At 36.3% G+C, this 18,749-nt stretch overlaps 1 protein-coding gene across 1 annotated transcript in view; it reads right to left on the bottom strand.

Annotated features, from left to right (window-relative positions):
- Window positions 1–1,291: 1,291 nt before the first annotated feature.
- The window catches only part of LOC126199662 (cyclic AMP response element-binding protein A-like), a 160,582-nt gene continuing 143,124 nt past the window's right edge, over window positions 1,292–18,749 (bottom strand). Inside the window, exons 7-9 of the mRNA XM_049936591.1 lie at window positions 9,681–9,917; window positions 5,692–5,777; window positions 1,292–4,915 (exon numbers count right to left, since the gene is read on the bottom strand). Coding sequence (XP_049792548.1) covers window positions 5,742–5,777; window positions 9,681–9,917 — 273 coding nt within the window. The 3' untranslated portion in view covers window positions 1,292–4,915; window positions 5,692–5,741. The remainder of the gene's footprint in view (window positions 4,916–5,691; window positions 5,778–9,680; window positions 9,918–18,749) is intronic.

The raw sequence follows: 18,749 nt of genomic DNA, 5'->3' as shown, positions 1-18,749 counted from the left end.
ATGGGATAGGTGATGTCTGTGACTGGACTGGAGTAGGTGGTGGTGGGAGGATGTATGGGACAGGTCTTGCATCTAGGTCTATTACAGGGGTACGAGCCATTGAATAAGGTGTTGGGAGCGGGGCTTGTGTAGGGATGGACGAGTGTATTGTATAGGTTCGATGGATGGTGGAATACCACTGTGGGAGGGGTGGGAGGATGTTGTTACATACCATCCTGGATTTTCTATTGTTTGATATTTTATCATTTCCAGTTATCTAAGTGTTGGAAAAGGGGTGGGTCTCAGAGGTCACTAATAACTTGAGATACTCTTTTATGGGTGTTGGCAATATATTTACAGAAGTTCAGTCAGGGTGGTTATAGTTAAATTTTTGCTACCTCAGCTGGTGTAGACAGAAAACTATTTACAGTATGGATACCCAACTTTATAGGAATGATGTTCAGACTATGCAGAGCAGGATTTGTGTTGTTAGCATCATGACTTGCCATTTGACACCATTGCTGGTAAGGCGATGTTTGGTTGAAGCACAAGCATCAGTGTGCATTACAGTTGCAGACAGTCAACAAGGCCCTGGATGTGCCAAGCAGGGCTTCACTAGTAAAGCTGTTTTATCAAAACAACAGCAATAGTGCTGTTGCTTTTTGTGGGTATTGACTCATTAAAGGAAATCTGAGAGGTCATCTTTCCACACCAGAATTGCAGAACATGTTGTGGAAGTACAAATTAACTGGCGATTTGGGAATCACTCCTGAGAATGGCCACATGCTAATTACACCACAAATTGCTGAAGAAGTTACTGTTGCCATGGGTGAGATTGCTGAATGCAGTGTGTGATCTTCAAGATGTGCCTGAGCTGTGTCAAGACAACCAAACATTCCATGGTTCACCATTCAAAAAGTGCTGCGGAGTTGTTACATTGTACCCAGGCTGCCATCAATGTGGATGGTCATCACACTGAGAAACATTTGTAAGCTGGAACATAAATGCTACACATTTAACAAATGTTACCTTCTCGCATTTCTTTCAATGAGTTATTCATTATTTCTCTTCTGCATGTCCTTACAAATATTTCTACAAAGTTTCATCATCTTAAAATCTATTGTTTTTGTTGGGAGCCCTCTCAAGTAGCGAAAGCTCAATTATAACCACCCTGTATAGGGAACACTGTTGATGACTGAATAATAAAAAGCGAAAACCGTTTTGGATTACACCAGAAATGGATATATATTTAAGGATATTCGTGTTAAAGGATTGCCTTGTTGCATTAATTTTAAACACATTGTTTCATATCATATTTTTTTATTTATATCTGTTGTCCCCACACTACATACTCAAAAGTGCAAAGTGACATGAACATATATACTTTTTTTTACTCCATAAATGCCTGTTTAATTCTGTGGATACACTGCACCACCATACAAACTACTTTACGTAAACTTCACTACTTCCCTTTTTAATACATGTAAGAGATCAACAATAACCTCTCTATTTTGGCAAGATCAACAAATTCAGCCACTTAGGAGGAAGTTAGTAAAATATTGCACACACATGAAGTATAGACAGCACACAATAAAACTTGAATTGTATAGGATTAAAATGCTCAGCTCAATATCAAAATTAAAAATGTGCATAAAACTGTGAAAATGCTTAGCTCATAATAACATATGCAACAACATGATATTGAACGAAGTGAATTACATCACTAAAATGTATGGGTAACACAATTCATGTTTAAAATAAATACATGTGTATCTTCATAAATAAAATCTCTATGAAACGAAACACCTCACAATTAAGGAATAACATTGATTTTTAAACAAAAATCTACCATAACAATTCTTAAAAATACTATTCAGTGAACTGATTGAATAACAACAAATTTCATGTCTGATGGTAATGTGAAATGTCTTAACAGTGCCAATATATACAAACAATGCATGACTATTTTATGCATACTAATTTTTGGTTTTAGAGCATATTTTCCACAAAAGATGAGACAAAAATTGCCTTGTCTTGTCAGAATCACAAAATATATATTATATTTACATATACCATAGCAGAAATAAAAATTTATTTTATTTGTTTGTTGCTTTGTTAAGGCAATGATATCACATTTTCAAGACTTATTTCATTTATATTAGCTACCAATGACCATCTGATACACAAGATTCACAATAATATTATAGCTTGATTCAACAATATATTTTATTATATAAACTCTATTTGAAATAGTAAGTACCATTATTTCCTCTTACAGTATGTCTAATACCTCTTGCCATTGGAAATCCGTTGCACATATCTTAAATGTACCTTCAGTAACTCGGTTCTGCAAAGCAATATATCAACTAGCATTTTCTTAAGACGGCAACAGGTTTCATTATGTATAATTCATATGTACAAAGTTACCACAGCATGTTTAGAATCTTTTTGCAGAAATTCTATATACAAGTTGCTAAAAATCTGCATAATTACATGCTGCTCTTTTAAAACATTATCATTACAGGCTATAAAAATATTTATAATAGTCACATTTTGCACAACTTCTTAAGGAACAGGCACTTAAATGTTTGCATTACTTTCCTCAATTGACAATGAATTATATTATTGGCACAATTTTTTCAATGGTTAATTTAGTTGGACAGAGGAGTTCCAACAGGCTGACTGTGTGGAGTGACATAATTATGGGCATGTTAACAATTCATTGCAGTTGATCAAAATTCATTCTGGAAGAAAGAACACAATTTTTCCATCTTAGCATAGGAATATGAAGCAGGAGGTAAGTACCATCTATCGGAAATTTCATTTTCAGGAAAAATGGTTCTGAACACTGCACAAATTTTACTGAAACAGTAAAATGACTGAGTTATTAGTTTTTGTTATTTTAGTGGCCATAAAATAAAATATGAGCACTGTCTGACAAGTGCACAAAAAGTAATTTTGCATGAAACATTTATTATGTCTGTGTGCATGTATGTGTGTCTGTTCTGTATCCCACAATCTGGAAAGATTTATAGGATGAATCAATAAATCAATTTATATGCATATCTGGTACCTATTATATTTGTCAAATAGTTTTCCTGTTTAACTAGTACAAATGTTATTTTTAAAAGGAACTTCAATTTAAGATGCTTTTCAATACCTTCAAAAATAAAAATAGTTCACACTGTGTTGCAAAGTATCTGATAAAATCTAAATGTCACTGTTTTATAAAAACCAATAATGTAACACTGGAGCAATGTGTTATTCAAAAGTGTGAGATAAAAGTTTGTTTATTTAAACTGATATAAAAATCACCTGTGGTGTAGTACTATGCTGTATATTACGCACAAATTAAGGACTTCAAGACTGGAACTGATACATGTTTCATCTAAAGACTTGGTGTGGATGTAGCCATGATTTTTAAAAGATGAAATGCTGGTACTATTGTAATTTAGTTTCAGATATTTTTTCTGAATTACAACTCTTCAAGCAAAATCTATGGGTACTTTTAAATGTGCTCATATGTACATATATAAAAGAACTTTTCATTTTTTATGAGGCATGTTATAAAAATTAAAACTGCACCTATTTATCATCATGTTGATGTTACAGTGAAGTTAAAAAACAGTTTCATTCAGCAGAAATAGCCAAAATAATAGTTGTAAGCTGTGGGAATTGAATGTGCAGTAACTTCACAATAAACCAATATGGTCAAAGGAGCTAAAACTGTCTGCATAAAACTGTGTTACATGTAAGCTTTTACATACAGCCAAATGAGTCTCAACACCTATGCATCAGTCAACATAAACTGTAAGTACAGTTTTTTTCTATCAAGCCAAACTCTTCAACACACACAATCATACATAAACCATTTTTTCAAAAAATACTGACTATTAATGTACACTGTAGTCATTTGTACCTTTCATTACAACACAGTTATGACACCAATACAACTACAAATCTAAATTATTCAATGGAATGTAACTAGTTCGAGTTAAGCATAATGTTACTTCTTTTAAATTGCCACAAAGTGTCTAGCAGCAGCATCCCTTTATGAAATACACTCAGTATAGTAACATTAGTCACTAGCCTTGCTCCTGACTGATAAGATGAGAACATTCAAAGCTTGGATGCAAAGTTAATTAACCTGCAGCTACTATACTGATAGTATTTAATTAGTTTTAATGTAGGTAATGAGAAATCTACAATTATGACATCAGAGAACAAATGTCACAAAGAGACACACCTTAAATTAGAGCCAAATTAAAATCTATATTGAGAATAGTTTACCACTTGTGCTGTAGTGGCATGCATCTAATTTATCATACCCTGAACAAAAATATCATGCTACTGCTTAGAAATAAAGTCTTATAAAAATATTTTGCATTCCTAGCTGAATAATCTTTTATTTAAATGGCCCCTGAGACAAACAAACAGGGATTGGTGTAGTCTGATAAGAAATGGACGTAACTTTATAATCCAGACTTTACAGTGAAATTGTGATAAATTAGAGCATGATTGCATTTACAATTTCCATCTTTTTCATTCATGTTACATGTACATATTTATGTATGGATGATAATGCATATGTTATTTACATAATGAGAACTTCCATTTCTCTATAATTTGTAAAGTTCATTCTGCACAGAAATTGTGTCATTAAAAAAATTAAATTGTAATTTACCACATCTCACTGCGCAGAGCGTATAGTACATTTTATATTCAAACATTTTATTCTTCCATAGGAATACTAATTTAATTTTGAGTTTTCAGACTGCTTAACAAGTAATAAGCATTCACATTTCAACAATCCACTTCACATTATTTCACACACTTCCCTAATATTCTTTCCGATGATGTATGGAAGACTAGCAGTGAGCTTTTAAAATGATGAATGGGTTGGAACACTGTGGCAGACTTTCAAATGCATTCCAATCTGTGGAAAGGAAATACGCAATGAATACTTTGTTGCTCATCAAACACAATATTTCTTTAACACATATTTGATACAATAACCAACTACTTCTAATGACAAAGAAGTGCAGATTATGATATAAAATCTTCATAACACACTGATTGCAGCCATTTGTAGATATAATTGAGTTAATATACAGTCACGATGCTCAACAATGTGTTTAAAAACAGCCCAGGTCTTCCATCTCCCCCCCCCCCCCGCAACACAAACAATATGTTTGCTCTTGACTGCAAGTTCTTTCAAAACTAAAGTTTCATTATTTAGGAACTGTAATCTAGAATGGCAATGTATTTATATTTTAATCCAAAAGGGAGAATCAAAAACAATGCAGAACAGCACGGTATAAAACATTTCTTGATGAATTTGCAAATAAAGTGAGATGTGAGTTTGAGAGTAAGAAGAATGTTTTTATCATTTCTTACTTTACCAGTAAATATCTTGAAAAATGAAAGAAAAGAAAACCAAAATCACAAGAAAATCCTCCTCGTTTCATTTTACCTTTCCATCTTTATTTCCAGAGTATAAAAATTGTCAGTTTTTATGTTATTTTAGTTTTCTTTTCCTCTACTCTGTCGCATTTCTTTTCACTGAATGAGTTCCTCTATTGATCTGTTTAAAATTTTAATTTCTAGCTGCTTATCCAAAGTTTGTATTAGTTCTATTTTTTACTACAGTGTCTTACTTTCCAACATTTTCTGAAGACAAAGTTGTATTTATAAAACGTAGATTCCACTTACCACACACACACAGCATAACTGCGCCAGACAGCAGCATTATTGTGAAGGCTCTACTTCATAGAGCTCCGTGAAGAATGCTGGTGTGACTGAAACAGAGGGTATATACTCTCAGATCACAATTGTCTGCTGCCTCTACTCAGCGAGTAGTGGTGTGTTCATAAACACATTTAGAACATTTAAACAATGGAAAATCCAGGATGGGGTGTAGCAATATTATGAGAAGGATAGTTGCTACTCACCATATAGTGGAGGTGCTGAGTCGCAGATGGGCATAGCAAAAAGACTGTTGGAAAGTGAGATTTTGGCCAACAAAGCCTTTTTCGAAAATAGACAAACCACACACACACACACACACACACACAAATGCAACTCACACATACATGACCACAGTCTCTGGCAGCTGAAGCCAGACTTGGCTCCTGTTGTCATGTGTGTGTGTCTGTCGTCTATTTTTGACAAAGGCCATGTAGACCAAAAGCTCATTTTCCAACAGTGTTTATTGTTGTGCCTTATCTGCGACTCAGTATCTCCACTATAAGGTGAGTAGTAACTATCCTCTTCATATTCTTGTGTTCAGAACATTTGTACTTCATCTTGGATTTCCCAGTACGTCAGTCCCACATTCAAACAATTTGGTTATGTGCTGTGCACATTGTTGCTCTTGCCTATCATATACTTATTTTATCAAGAATAGTGTTAAAGAGTATATGAAAACCCTTCCTATATCATGACAAATATTGTACTGAAAATCCATTCGGACTTGAAAAACTACAGTCTAAAAGTGAATCATTTACATTCTTCCCTAATGAACAGCATTGGGATAATAAGACTTGAAATTTTTAGACTTAACATGTTCAGAAGTTTTGGTTGCAACAATAACTGAGACAAAAGATGCCTCATCTCTCAGCCATGAGAGTCTACAGTTTTTAAGAAGACAATGATGCATGATGTTGGACAAAAAGTGTTAAAGTGCTCAGTGGAAACTATGTATTTAATAGTGTGTATTATCTTAGAAAGACATTAACTTTATTGTAATAATAATAAAAGTAATAATTTGTAATATACATGAATAACAATTATTTGAAATTACAGATATAATTTGACAACCATCTTCTATCTTTGCCCACCACACTACATCAAACAACGAAAAATCTAGGATGGAATGTTGTTGTACCTATCTGTGACTCACCATCTCTGCTGTATGGTGAGTAGCAACCACTTTACATCAGAAAGTAACTCACATATCAATCAAATGGAGAATTCATTTGAGTAAACTGAAAACTGCAAGGAGACAGTATTGCTGGTTGGTGATTACCTTCAGGAAGTGAAAATCTAAGTACTGCCAAAAGACACATTTAAAAGTAGAAAAATATCTCTACACCTTGGAACTTTTAGTTCCTTCCTCAGAGGGAAAAGACAGAGATGTTTAAGGAGCAGCTGGTCACTCAGACCACAGATTGAGAGGGATGGTCCTATTGAAATGATGAGGGGAGACAAAGATAATGTGGGAGGGAAGGGGGGAGGGGAGAGGGGAACATCAGAGAGAGTAAGAGATCAAAAATAGTATTTTGGTAAGCACTGTGCAAGCTTCAATCCATAGATGATAGAAGGAGCAACTGAAAAGTAAAGATTGATTAAGAGAAAGATAAATGAGACGCATAAAGAAAAGTGCAGTTAAGAACTAACAGGAAAGCAGGAAGGGACATGGAGGAAAACCAAGAGGAGAGAAAAAGGGGGAGATGACAAAGAAAGAGTAAAATAATTAAATTTTACTGTTGAAGAAAAATAATTCTATCATTGGGGAGAGAGTGAAGAAAAGTGGGGGAAGGAGGGTTAGTTATTATAGAGGTTAGGTCCAAGAGGGCAGTTTGATGTGAAAATATGGTAGAGATCAAGTTCCTATTTCCAGAGTTCACAGAAACTAGTGCTGGATGTTATGACGCAAACGGTGTGTTTGCTGCAGCAGGCACTCAGGTCTCTAGAGTTATGCTGTAGAGCATGCTCAGTACTTGTGTACTAAGTGTCCCCAAGGGCACACAGTTTTGCTTTATGAAATGATCGTATGGCATTATTGATCAGAAGACCCAGTATGGGGTTGTTCAGTGCCTGATGCAAATTCTTTTATTTGTGCACCGAATGAAGATGAGGTGAACAGTTTAGGACAACAAAAACACCCAATCCCCAAGTGCATAAAATCTCCAACTCAACCAGGAAATGTATCTGGGACCCTAGAAGCAGCCATGCTAACCACTAGATGATGAGCTATGGACACAGTTCTGTTGTGTCCATTCATTTGCTCAATCAGTGTATTAGTGATCAATCACATATTCAGTGAACACTTGGCATTGATGAACAAAAGACTAGCTTTCACACATTGCTCTGCCTTTGATATTGTAGGATTTTCTAGTGGTGGGGCTAGAGAGCACCAGGTTTCACAATGGGAAACAATCACTAGGATAGGAATCTTGAGTGTTAGCGGTAGGAGTCTGGGAATGTCATATTGTCTGGAAAATATTTTTACAGAGGATAGGAGGACAAATGAAGGTTATAGGGATTGATATGGAAGAGAGAATGGGGAGAGAATTGAACAAGGTTCTCCACTTTCCAGCCAGATGTCTCTGTTGTTATGCCAGGAACACTTTCGATGATAAGCGTTTACCAAATGGGAATGTAAGTGGCAATCATAAAAGTTTTGTTCTTAATTTCTGGGAAAATTTGTGCTCATGGACCCATACATGATAATGAAAAATGTTCAGTTCCCAATTATCTATCAATCTAATCAGTTTTGGGTCGATTGCATGTCCTGAACTTAAGGCTGGTTTTCTCAAAAACAGATGGGCACTGAGGCAAAATAACTTTGAGACTTTCATTTTAGGTTGTGCACAAGTGACCTGCGAAATATGAGCAAAATCTGTTGGATGTGTCTCAGGCCTTCTACTTGTTACTGGAAACAAGTGTCCTGGTCACTTAATCAGTTTTAATGTGTAAGCAGACTAAGTAGGCACAAATCCAAAATTCTTATTTCAACTTTATGATGGAGTGACATACTATTCTTAAAAGGTGAGCTAGTGCTCAAATTAGTGAAATAAAATTTTATTAGAGATTATCTGCACATTGTATATTGAAGTAAAAGAATATGTTGTAGAAGAAACACTACATACTGCTGAATAGGGGTCACAGAGTTCATTATTGCTGCAGCCCCTGCATGACCTTAGACTGGTCATATATGCAGCAGTTATAGGTAAGGGACAATGAGTTTCGAGGTGTGCTATAGCTCATCATTGTGCTTAATGTTTGCCATCCACACTATTAAATTCCAAATATTTCTAGCTTGCTCTTTTCCATTCATTCCTCAGTCTCCCTGTTACTTACATATGGTGCTGTGATCAAAATTTCTTCCCTAATCATATCAGTAACTGATACCAGCATTCTTTTCTTATTAAATAACACTTCATCTTGGCTTAGTTAGTCAGCAACTGGAACATTCTTTCTCAGGTTAATATTTTAATTGTTTATACCTCTTATATATTGTTTATTCACAAACTAATTTCCTCACTGTGTACTGTACTCAAACCAAACAATAATTATCTTCCTTTTTCTCAATTGTCATCATGGTCCATCGAAACTCCATTGTGAGGGATCACAATGAGTTACTTACTTCAGCTTTCCATGTGCACTAATACTATTCAGGCTTTTCAGGTGTGTAACACATTTCTTTTTATGCATGAATTCTTAAGTAGACATTTCCTACGAATTTTCAATACTCAATTGCACTCAGCAATGTCTGTCATCTCAAGCCCTATAAGAGCCACTCAGTACCATAAATCAAACTGTTTCTCACAATTAAAAATAATGTTACCTTCCAGTAATGCACCTTTTAATAAGTTCTTTTGTTTCAGTAGGATATATACATAAGATCAGCACACACAATACACTTCAACAGATAGAAAAAACAAGCCATTCATTATAAAATATAATAAGAAACTTACTGTTAAAAATGAAGAGCTATCACTATTCCTTGCTGCCCTTGAAGCTACAGTTCCTGCTGCTCCTCTCGCTACAATGGCCTGTAGTTTCTGCAGCTGACTTAACAGTGAAGCGTTGCTGTCTTCTAGTGTCTCTATCTTCTTCTTGTAGTCTGAATTCTCATTCTGGAGTATTTCCACCTTCCTTTCTAGTGCATCCATGTACTCTTTCTTTTTCCGTCTACTTTCTTGTGCGGATATCTGTTAACAGACAACATTACAATTTACCTTAATAGCCAAACAATTTTTTTATTTGACTGTTGCTTATTGTTTGTCTAGAATACTGTTCTTATTCTTGATGTATGAGATCAAATACAAAGAAGGTTAAGTCAATATTTCTTATGATTTATCAGAATACAGCTGAAAACAATACTTATTATTCACATTTTCTATTTATATTCTCGATTAGTTATTATTTTTCCAACAACTGTATCATCACATTTATTTTAAAGAGATTTGTTGGTTATGGGTGGTTGTTTATGTTAACACATTGGTGCAAAAATAGTGAGCCCTGGGTGCCATCTGCTGTGTAGTTTTGTGTCTGAATGGTGGAAGCTGGGTTATGAGAGACTGTTCCTATAAGCAGTTGGTATATAGTAACAGAACAGTTGGTATATAGTAACAGCTTTAAGGATTAGCAGTGGTAATAAGAGTTTATCAATAACCAAAACAAAATTCATAATGGATGTTCTTGACAAAGGTCATATGGTAAGTTCTTCACATCACTGAGAGTGTCATCCAAACATTTCAAAACATCAACATTTATTTGCTGAAGAAAATGTATAGCTAAAGGCACTTTGTAGTTTGTGTTTTATTTTCTTTTGAGGTATCAAATAACATTCAAATTATTTTTCTCCTTCAATACAACTGACTTTTTCACATCTGAAACAGTGTTCATTAAAATCATTTTTCATCTGTTTACATTTTTATACATGCATAATATAAGCTTTCTCCTTGTCCAGATATTGGAAAACAAAAGTAACTTGTTGCTTTCAGATGTGTCAATCAAGGAATGTTGTAGGAAAATACCAAGTCCTCATTCAACCTTTGCAGTTGTCACAAAAATAGAGAAACAATGAAAATAAATATTAAGAAGACAAAGGGAGGAAGGAAGACTAGCTTTCAACATCCCATCGACTTCATTAGAGGTGGAGCACAGGCTTCGGTTGCTTCAAGGATGGGGCAGGAAATTGGCCATGCCATTTCAAAGGAACCATCCCGGCATTTGACTCATGCAGTTTAGGGAAATCATAGAAAACAAATCAATATGGCCAGATGTGGATCTCAACTATCATCCTCCCGAATGTGAGTCCAGTGTGGTAATCTCTGCACCACCTCACTTGGTTAGGAAGGAAAAACCTACTACTAGAGTCGCAGTGAGTGCGGTAGGAATTGGTTATAACTTCCAATGTTATCAGATAATGCAACAATCTGCTGTTTCTGAATGTGTGAAGTCTTATACATTATTAGCATTTTAGAACTCTAGAATTTATCATTGATGCTTTAGAAAATAAAGTCACTCATATAAAATTGTTTTCTGGGGCACTGCACCTAAAGTAAATAAATTATTAATTTGGCACAATGTGTACAAAAAATAATCTAAAATAGATAAGTGTACAACTTGCAGATGTCTCTTTAACGATATTGGAATACTTGCAGTCACTTCCCAGTACATTTATTTCTTAATGGTTTCTGATAATAAAAGCCAGTTTTAAATTAATTGTGATTTTTACAGTCACAATACAACACATAAAAATGATTATTTGTGAAGATTTTGCCATCTTGCCTGGGATTCAGAGTGGCCTTATGCAGTCTGGTGCAAATGTGTTCAAGTTACTAATATAAAGCAAGAAATCGGGAAACATTTCCTATTCAAAAGAAAATTTAAAATATACCCCATTAACCACATCTTTTATAAATCATCAGATTATCTACATTCAGTTACTCAACATTTCTGTTAGTTACTTGGCAAGTTGAAGTGTGCCTTGTAGTGTACTATTGTAAACAGACTCCAATCTGTACAGAAGTGGGTAACTACTTTCTTTGAAAAAATGCCAGTACAATCTGGTCAATATTAAGCTGCCAATGGAAGATAAATAACATCTATTCAGTATGACTCAGGGGTCATGGACTTCATCCCACAACTAATTAATAATGTTCATCCACTACTGTTTTTCATATAATTTCTGAAAATATTCAGCTACCACACGTAACATCTAAAAATTCCCTAACATGAAAAATGTGGTATACCAATTTCATCAGCAACTTCTTTTCAGAGATTTAGCAATTGCCAATAATTTTGTTCATCACATTTTAACATACTGGGGCATCTGGTGTGTTCATGATATTCAAGTTCGCACAGCCTTCTTTGAAATGTATTTTATTCATAAAATATTTGACAAAAGTAAAACTTAACATTTACAATGCTTGGTGCTGCATTTTACTCCTTTCTTAAAGTAACATTTAATGCAAATCCATTCTTACAGTATTTTTACAAGTTAAAAAGCACTTAGCTTACTAAAAATGTGTAAACTTCTCGACAACCACCAACAGAGTTAACATTCAATATGAATACTAATGTCAAAATACATCAGAAAAAGTGACAATTGGACATATAAACTTAGAACGTAAAACTAAACAATTCTGCGTACTTTTGATGAAATCTGGTACTGAGAGCAATATGATAATAGCTCCTTCACCATGGAGATTTTTGAGCAAAAAATGAAGGGAGACTAGGGTTAAATGTGCCATTGATGATGAGGTAACTAGAGACTGAGCACCTCTGCAATTTGCCAAGAGACAGAAAAAGAAACTGATCATGTGCTTTTTTATGCAATTCTTCTGGCATTTCCCTTAAGTGATTTGAGAAAATTGTGGAAAATCTAAATTTAGATAGCTAGATGAATTTTTGATCCCTGTGTCTAGTGCCAGTACCATTGTGCTAGCACACTTGGCCAGAGGTTGAAAATACTGTTAAAGTTGTAAAGTTCTTTTATTATTATCACACGACCGGTTTCAGGCTCTTATACGGCCATCTTCAGGTGTCATAACTTGGTGCTGTGACCCCCAAGTGCCGTGGTGGACTTGTACTTATACATCTACATATATACTCTGCTAGCCACCAAGTGGTATGTGGCGAAGGGCACAATTCGCGCTTAAGTCATAATTCCCCCCCCCCCCTCACCCCCTCTGTTCCACTCACAGATCATGTGAGGGAAAAACGACTGTCTGAACACCTCAGTACGAGCTCTGATTTCCCTTATCTTGGTATGGTGATCATAGTGCGATATGAAAGTTGGTGGTAATAATATATGCTCTAAATCCTCAGTGAAGATCGGATTTTGGAATTTAATGAGCAGCCCCTTCCGTTGTGCATCATCTGTCTGCAAGTGAGTCCCACTTCAAACTTTCTATGAGATTTGTAACGCTCTCATGATGGCTAAATGTACCAGTCACGAATCTTGCTACTCTTCTTTGGACCTTCTCAATCTCTTGAATCAGACCCAACTGGTAAGGGTCCTGTACAGACAAACAATACTCTAAGACTGGTCGAACTAAAGTATGGTAAGCAATTTACTTTGTTGAAGGACTGCATCACTTCAGGATTCTACCAATAAACCACAATCTGGAGTTCGTCTTACCCGTTGCTTGTGTAATCTGATCATTTCACTTGAGATCATTTCCAATAGTCACTCCCAGATACTTGACAGATGTTACCGCTTCCAAAGACTGGGCATTTATTTTGTACTTGTACATTAATGGGGATTTTCGCTTTGTTATATGCAGTAGGTTACACTTACTAATATTGAGAGATACCTGCCTGTCATTACACCGCGCATCTATTTTCTGCAAATCCTCATTAATTTGTTCACAACTTTCATGTGATACTACTTTCCTGTAGACTACAGTATCATCAGGAAACAGTCTAATGCTGTTGTCAATAACATCAACTATATCGTTTATGTAAATCGTAAAAAGCAGTGGACCTATTACACTGATCTGGGGCACACCTGATGTTACGCTTGTTTCTGTTGAAGTCTCCCCATTCAGGATGATATACTGCTCTCTGTCTGTTAGAGAACTTTCTATCCAACCACATACATAATTGGATAGATCATAAGCACGCACTTTTTGGAGCAAGCGACAGTGTGGAACTGAGTCAAACCCCTTTGAAAAGTCGAGGAATATGGCATCAACCTGGGAGCTGGTATCTGGAGCCTGTTGCATATCATGCACAAAGAGGGCCAGCTGTGTCTTGCATGACCGCTGTTTCCTAAAACCATGCTGGTTCCTGCAGATGTGCTTCTCAGAGTCTAGAAAGGTCACTATGCCTGAACACAGAATATGTTCCATGATTCTACAACAAATTGATGTCCGTAAAATTGGCCGGTAATTATGTGCATCCGATTTCCTACCCTTTTTATAGATTGCTATGACCTGGGCCATCTTCCAGTCCTGTGGAACCTTCTGCTGTTCCAATGATCTCTGATAGATGATGGATAAGAATGGTGCTATATTTGTAGCATAGTCAACATAAAATCTTACGGGGATACTGTCTGGGCCAGGTGCCTTCCTGGCATCTAAGGATCTTAACTGTTTTACAATCCTAGATACACTAAACACCATATCAGCCATCCTTGCATTTCTTCGATAATTGAAAGGGGGAAAGGTGCTGCAATCCTCTACCGTAAATGAGTTTTTCAAAGCTAGATTTCGAATTTTGCCCTTCTGTTTACCATCATCCTTTACATTACCCATACTATCTGCAAGAGAAGGTATTGAATTATTTGTAGCGTTCATAGATTTTACGTATGACCAAAATTTTTTGGGTTTATTTTTATAATCTGCAGATAAAATATTGCTTTCAAACTTGTTAAAAGAATCTTCATTGACCTTCTGACAGCTGCTTTCATTTTGCATAATTTCTCTTTGTCAGCAGACCAGTGACTACATTTAAAATGACTGCACAAAATTCTCTGCTTTCTCAGCAAGGTGGATCTGTTCCCTCCCCTATATTTTCGCTAGGCACATATTTCTCTAGCATGTGGCGGACAATACCTTCAAATTCTGACCAAAGGTGCTCAATATCTTTGTGTCCCGTGGTGAATGCTTGGAGCTGACTATGAATATATTCATTAATGACACCTTTATTTACTTTCCAAACAAGAAAACTCGATGCAGTTTCTTTGTTTTTTTTTTGCAACTTCCACTGACATAGAAGCCACAAAGATGTTATGGTCGCTAATACCTTCTTCTAGATACCTTCCTCAAAAAGATCAGGTCTGTTTGTTGCCGAGATATCTAATATGTTCCCATCTCAAGTTGGTTTTCTAATCAATTGCTCAAGGTTGTATGTATAGAGTGCTCCTAAAATAACTTCACATGTGTCTTTGCTTCTGCCCCCTGTGATAAATGTGTAATTTTCCCAGTCAATGGACGCCAGATTAAAGTCTTCACCTGTAACTATGGATAATTTGGATATTTATTTCCTATGTACTTTCCCTGAAACATTCCGTGATGTTTGTTGCGGATGCTGGTGGTGTATAAAAATGTCCTAATACAATGGTCACTCCTTGTCTGATTGACAACTTTATCCACACTATTTTGCAGACCGGCCCAGTATCGATCTCAATTTCATTTAAACAGCTTTTAACTGCAATGAACACACCATCTCCCATAGCATCAGTCCTATCCTTCCTAAACATTGTCCAATCCGAGTTCAAAATTTCACTGCTATTTATGTCTGGTTTCAACCAGCTTTCAGTACCTAATGCAATATTGGCATTCTACATCTACGTCTACATGGTTACTCTGCAATTCACACTTAAGTGCCTGGCAGAGGGTTCATTGAACCATTTTCATACTACTTCTCTACCATTCCACTCTCGAATGGTGCGTGGGAAAAAGGAACACCTAAATCTTTCCATTTGAGTTCTGATTTCTATTATTTTATTATGATGATCTTTTCTCCCTACATAGGTGGGTGTCAACAAAATATTTTTGCATTTGGAAGAGAAATTTGGTGATTGAAATTTCGTAAATAGATCTCACTGCAAAGAAAACTGCCTTTGTTTCAGTGACTGCCAACCCAACTCGCGTATCGTATCACTGACACTCTCACCCCTATTGCATGAAACAGAAAACAAGCTGCCCTTCTTTGCACTTTTTTGATTTCCTCCGTCAATCCTACCTGGTAAGGATCCCACACTGCGCAGCAATATTCCAGCAGAGGATGGACAAGTGTAATGCAGGCTGTCTCTTTAGTGGGTTTGTCGCATCTTCTAAGTGTTCTGCCAACAAATCGCAGTCTTTGTTTCGTCCTCCCCACAATATTATCTATGTGGTCTTTCCAATTTAAGTTGCTTGTAACTGTAATTCATAGATATTTAGTCAAATTGACAGCCCTTACATTTCTGCAATTTATCGTACACCCAAAATTTTTTGTATTTCTTTTAGTACTCATGTGGATGACCTCAACCTTTTCTTTGTTTAGTGCCAATTGCCACTTTTCGCAACCTACAGAAATTCTCTGTAGATCATTTTGTAATTGGAATTGATCATCTGATGGTTTTACTAGATGGTAAATTACAGTGTCATCTGCAAACAATCTAAGGGGGCTGCTCAGATTATCACCTAGATCATTTATGTAAATCAGGAACAGCAGAGGGCCTATGACACTACCTTGCGGAATTGCCAGATATCACTTCTCTTCTACTCGATGATTTACCGTCTATCACCACGAACTGTGACCTCTCTGAGAGGAAATCATGAATCCAGTCACACAACTGAGATGGCACTCCATATGCATGCAATATGATTAATAGCCTCTTGTGAGGAACGGTATCAAAAGCCATCTGGAAATCTAGGAATATGGAATCGATTTGAGATCCCTTGTCGACAGCACTCATTACTTCATGGGAATAAAGAGCTAGCTGCATTGCACAAGAACGATATTTTCGGAAACCGTGTTGGTTATGTATCAATAAGTCATTTTCTTCAATGTGATTCATAATGTTTGAGTACAGTATGTGCTCCAAAATCCTACTGCAATTTGAGGACAGTGATATGGGTCTGTAATTCAGTGGGTTACTCCTATTTACTTTCTTGAATATTGGTGTGACCTGTGCTACTTTTCAGTCTTTAGGAAAGTGAGCGGTTGTATATGATTGCTAAGAAAGGCACTATTGTATCTGCATACTCTGAAAGGAACCTGATTGGTATACCATCTGGACTGGAAGATTTGCCTTTCTTAAATGATTTGAGTTGTTTCGCAACACCTAAGATATCTACTGTTATGTCACTCATGCTAACAGCTGTTCTGGTTTTGAATTCTGGAATATTTACTTCATCTCCTTTCGAGAAGGAAATACAGAAAACTGTATTTAGTAACTCCGCTTTAGTGGCACCATCATCGGTAACATCTCCATCGCTATTGCAGTGACGGTATTGACTGTTTTTGCCACTGGTGTACTTTACATATGACCAGAATCTCTTTGGGTATTCTACCATACTTTGAGACAATGTTTCCTTGTGGAAACTATTAAAAGCATCTCGCATTGACATCCGCACTAAATTTCGAGCTTCTGTCAAACTTAGCCAGTTTTGGGGATTTTGCATTCTTCTGAATTTGGCATGCTTTTTTCGTTGATTCTGCAACAGTGTTCTGACATGTTTTGTGTACCATGGTGGATCAGTCCTGTTTCTTATTAACTTAGGCGGTATGAATCTATCTATAGCTGTCGATACTGTATCTTTGAATTTGAGCCATATCTGGTCTACACTTACATAATTAGCTTGGAAGGATTGGAGACTCTCTGTTAGGAAGGCATCAAGCGAATTTTTATCTACTGTATTAAATAGATAAATTTTGTGTTTATTTTTAGTGGTTTTAGTTGATATGGTTTTGAGCCTCGCTACAATGACCTTGTGTTCACTAATTCGTGTATCTATCATTATGCTCTCTATTAGTTCAGGATTATTTGTGGCTAAGAGGTCAAGTGTGTTTTTTGCAACCATTTACAATTTGTGTGCGCTCATGAACTAATTGTTTAAAGTAATTCTTGGAGAAAGCATTTAGTACAATTTCAGAAGATTTTTTTCTGTCTACCACCAGCTTTGAACATGTACTTTCGCCAACAAATTGAGGGTAGACTGAAGTCTCCACGAATTATAACTGTATGAGTGGCGTACTTATTTGTAATGAGATCCAAGTTTTCTGTGAACCATTCAGCTATTATATCAGCTGAGTTGGGGGGGGTCGGTAGAAGGAGCCAATTATTATTTTGGTACGGCTGTTGAGTAGAACCTCTGCCCATAGTAATTTGCAGGAAATATCTATTTCAACTTCACTACAAGATAAACTACTACCAATAGACACAAACACAGCATCACCTACTTTATTTAACCTACCTTTTCTGAACACAGTTTGCGCCTCCGTAAAAATTTTGGCGGAATTTATCTCCGGCTTTAGCCAGCTTTCTGTTCCTATAATGATTTCAGCTTCAGTGCTTTCTATCAGTGCTTCAAGCTCCGGTACTTTTCCAACACAGCTATGACAATTTACAACTACAATACCGACTGCTGCTTGGTCGATTCTCGTCGTTTCTTTGCCCTGTACCCTTTGAGATGAGCCCTTTTTGATCTTTCCCGAGACTGTCTAATGTAAAACACTGCCCAGTCCATGCCACACAGCCCCTGCTACCCGTGTAGCCACCTCCTGTGTGTAGTGGACACCTGACCTATTTAGCAAAACCTGAAACCCCTATGGTGCAAGTTGAGGAACCTGCAGCCTGCATGGTCGCAGAACCGTCTTGAGCCTCTGATTCAGACCCTCCAGTCGGCTCTGTACCAGAGGTCTGCAATTGGTCTTGTCAACAATGCTGTTTATTTCAGAGAGTAACTCAGTGATCTTGCTACAGACACTTCGACAATTTACTAACATGAGATTTAGCATATTTGAGTCCTTTGGAATGACCTGTTTAGGTGAACTAACAATTTTTACAGTTGGCACACCCACATCAGTGTTTTTCAGGC

This window comes from Schistocerca nitens, chromosome 8 (genome assembly GCF_023898315.1).
Source record: "Schistocerca nitens isolate TAMUIC-IGC-003100 chromosome 8, iqSchNite1.1, whole genome shotgun sequence".
In the NCBI taxonomy this organism is placed as follows: domain Eukaryota; kingdom Metazoa; phylum Arthropoda; class Insecta; order Orthoptera; family Acrididae; genus Schistocerca; species Schistocerca nitens.
Note: the sequence above shows the minus strand (reverse complement) of the source record. Positions and strands in the feature narration are given on the sequence as shown.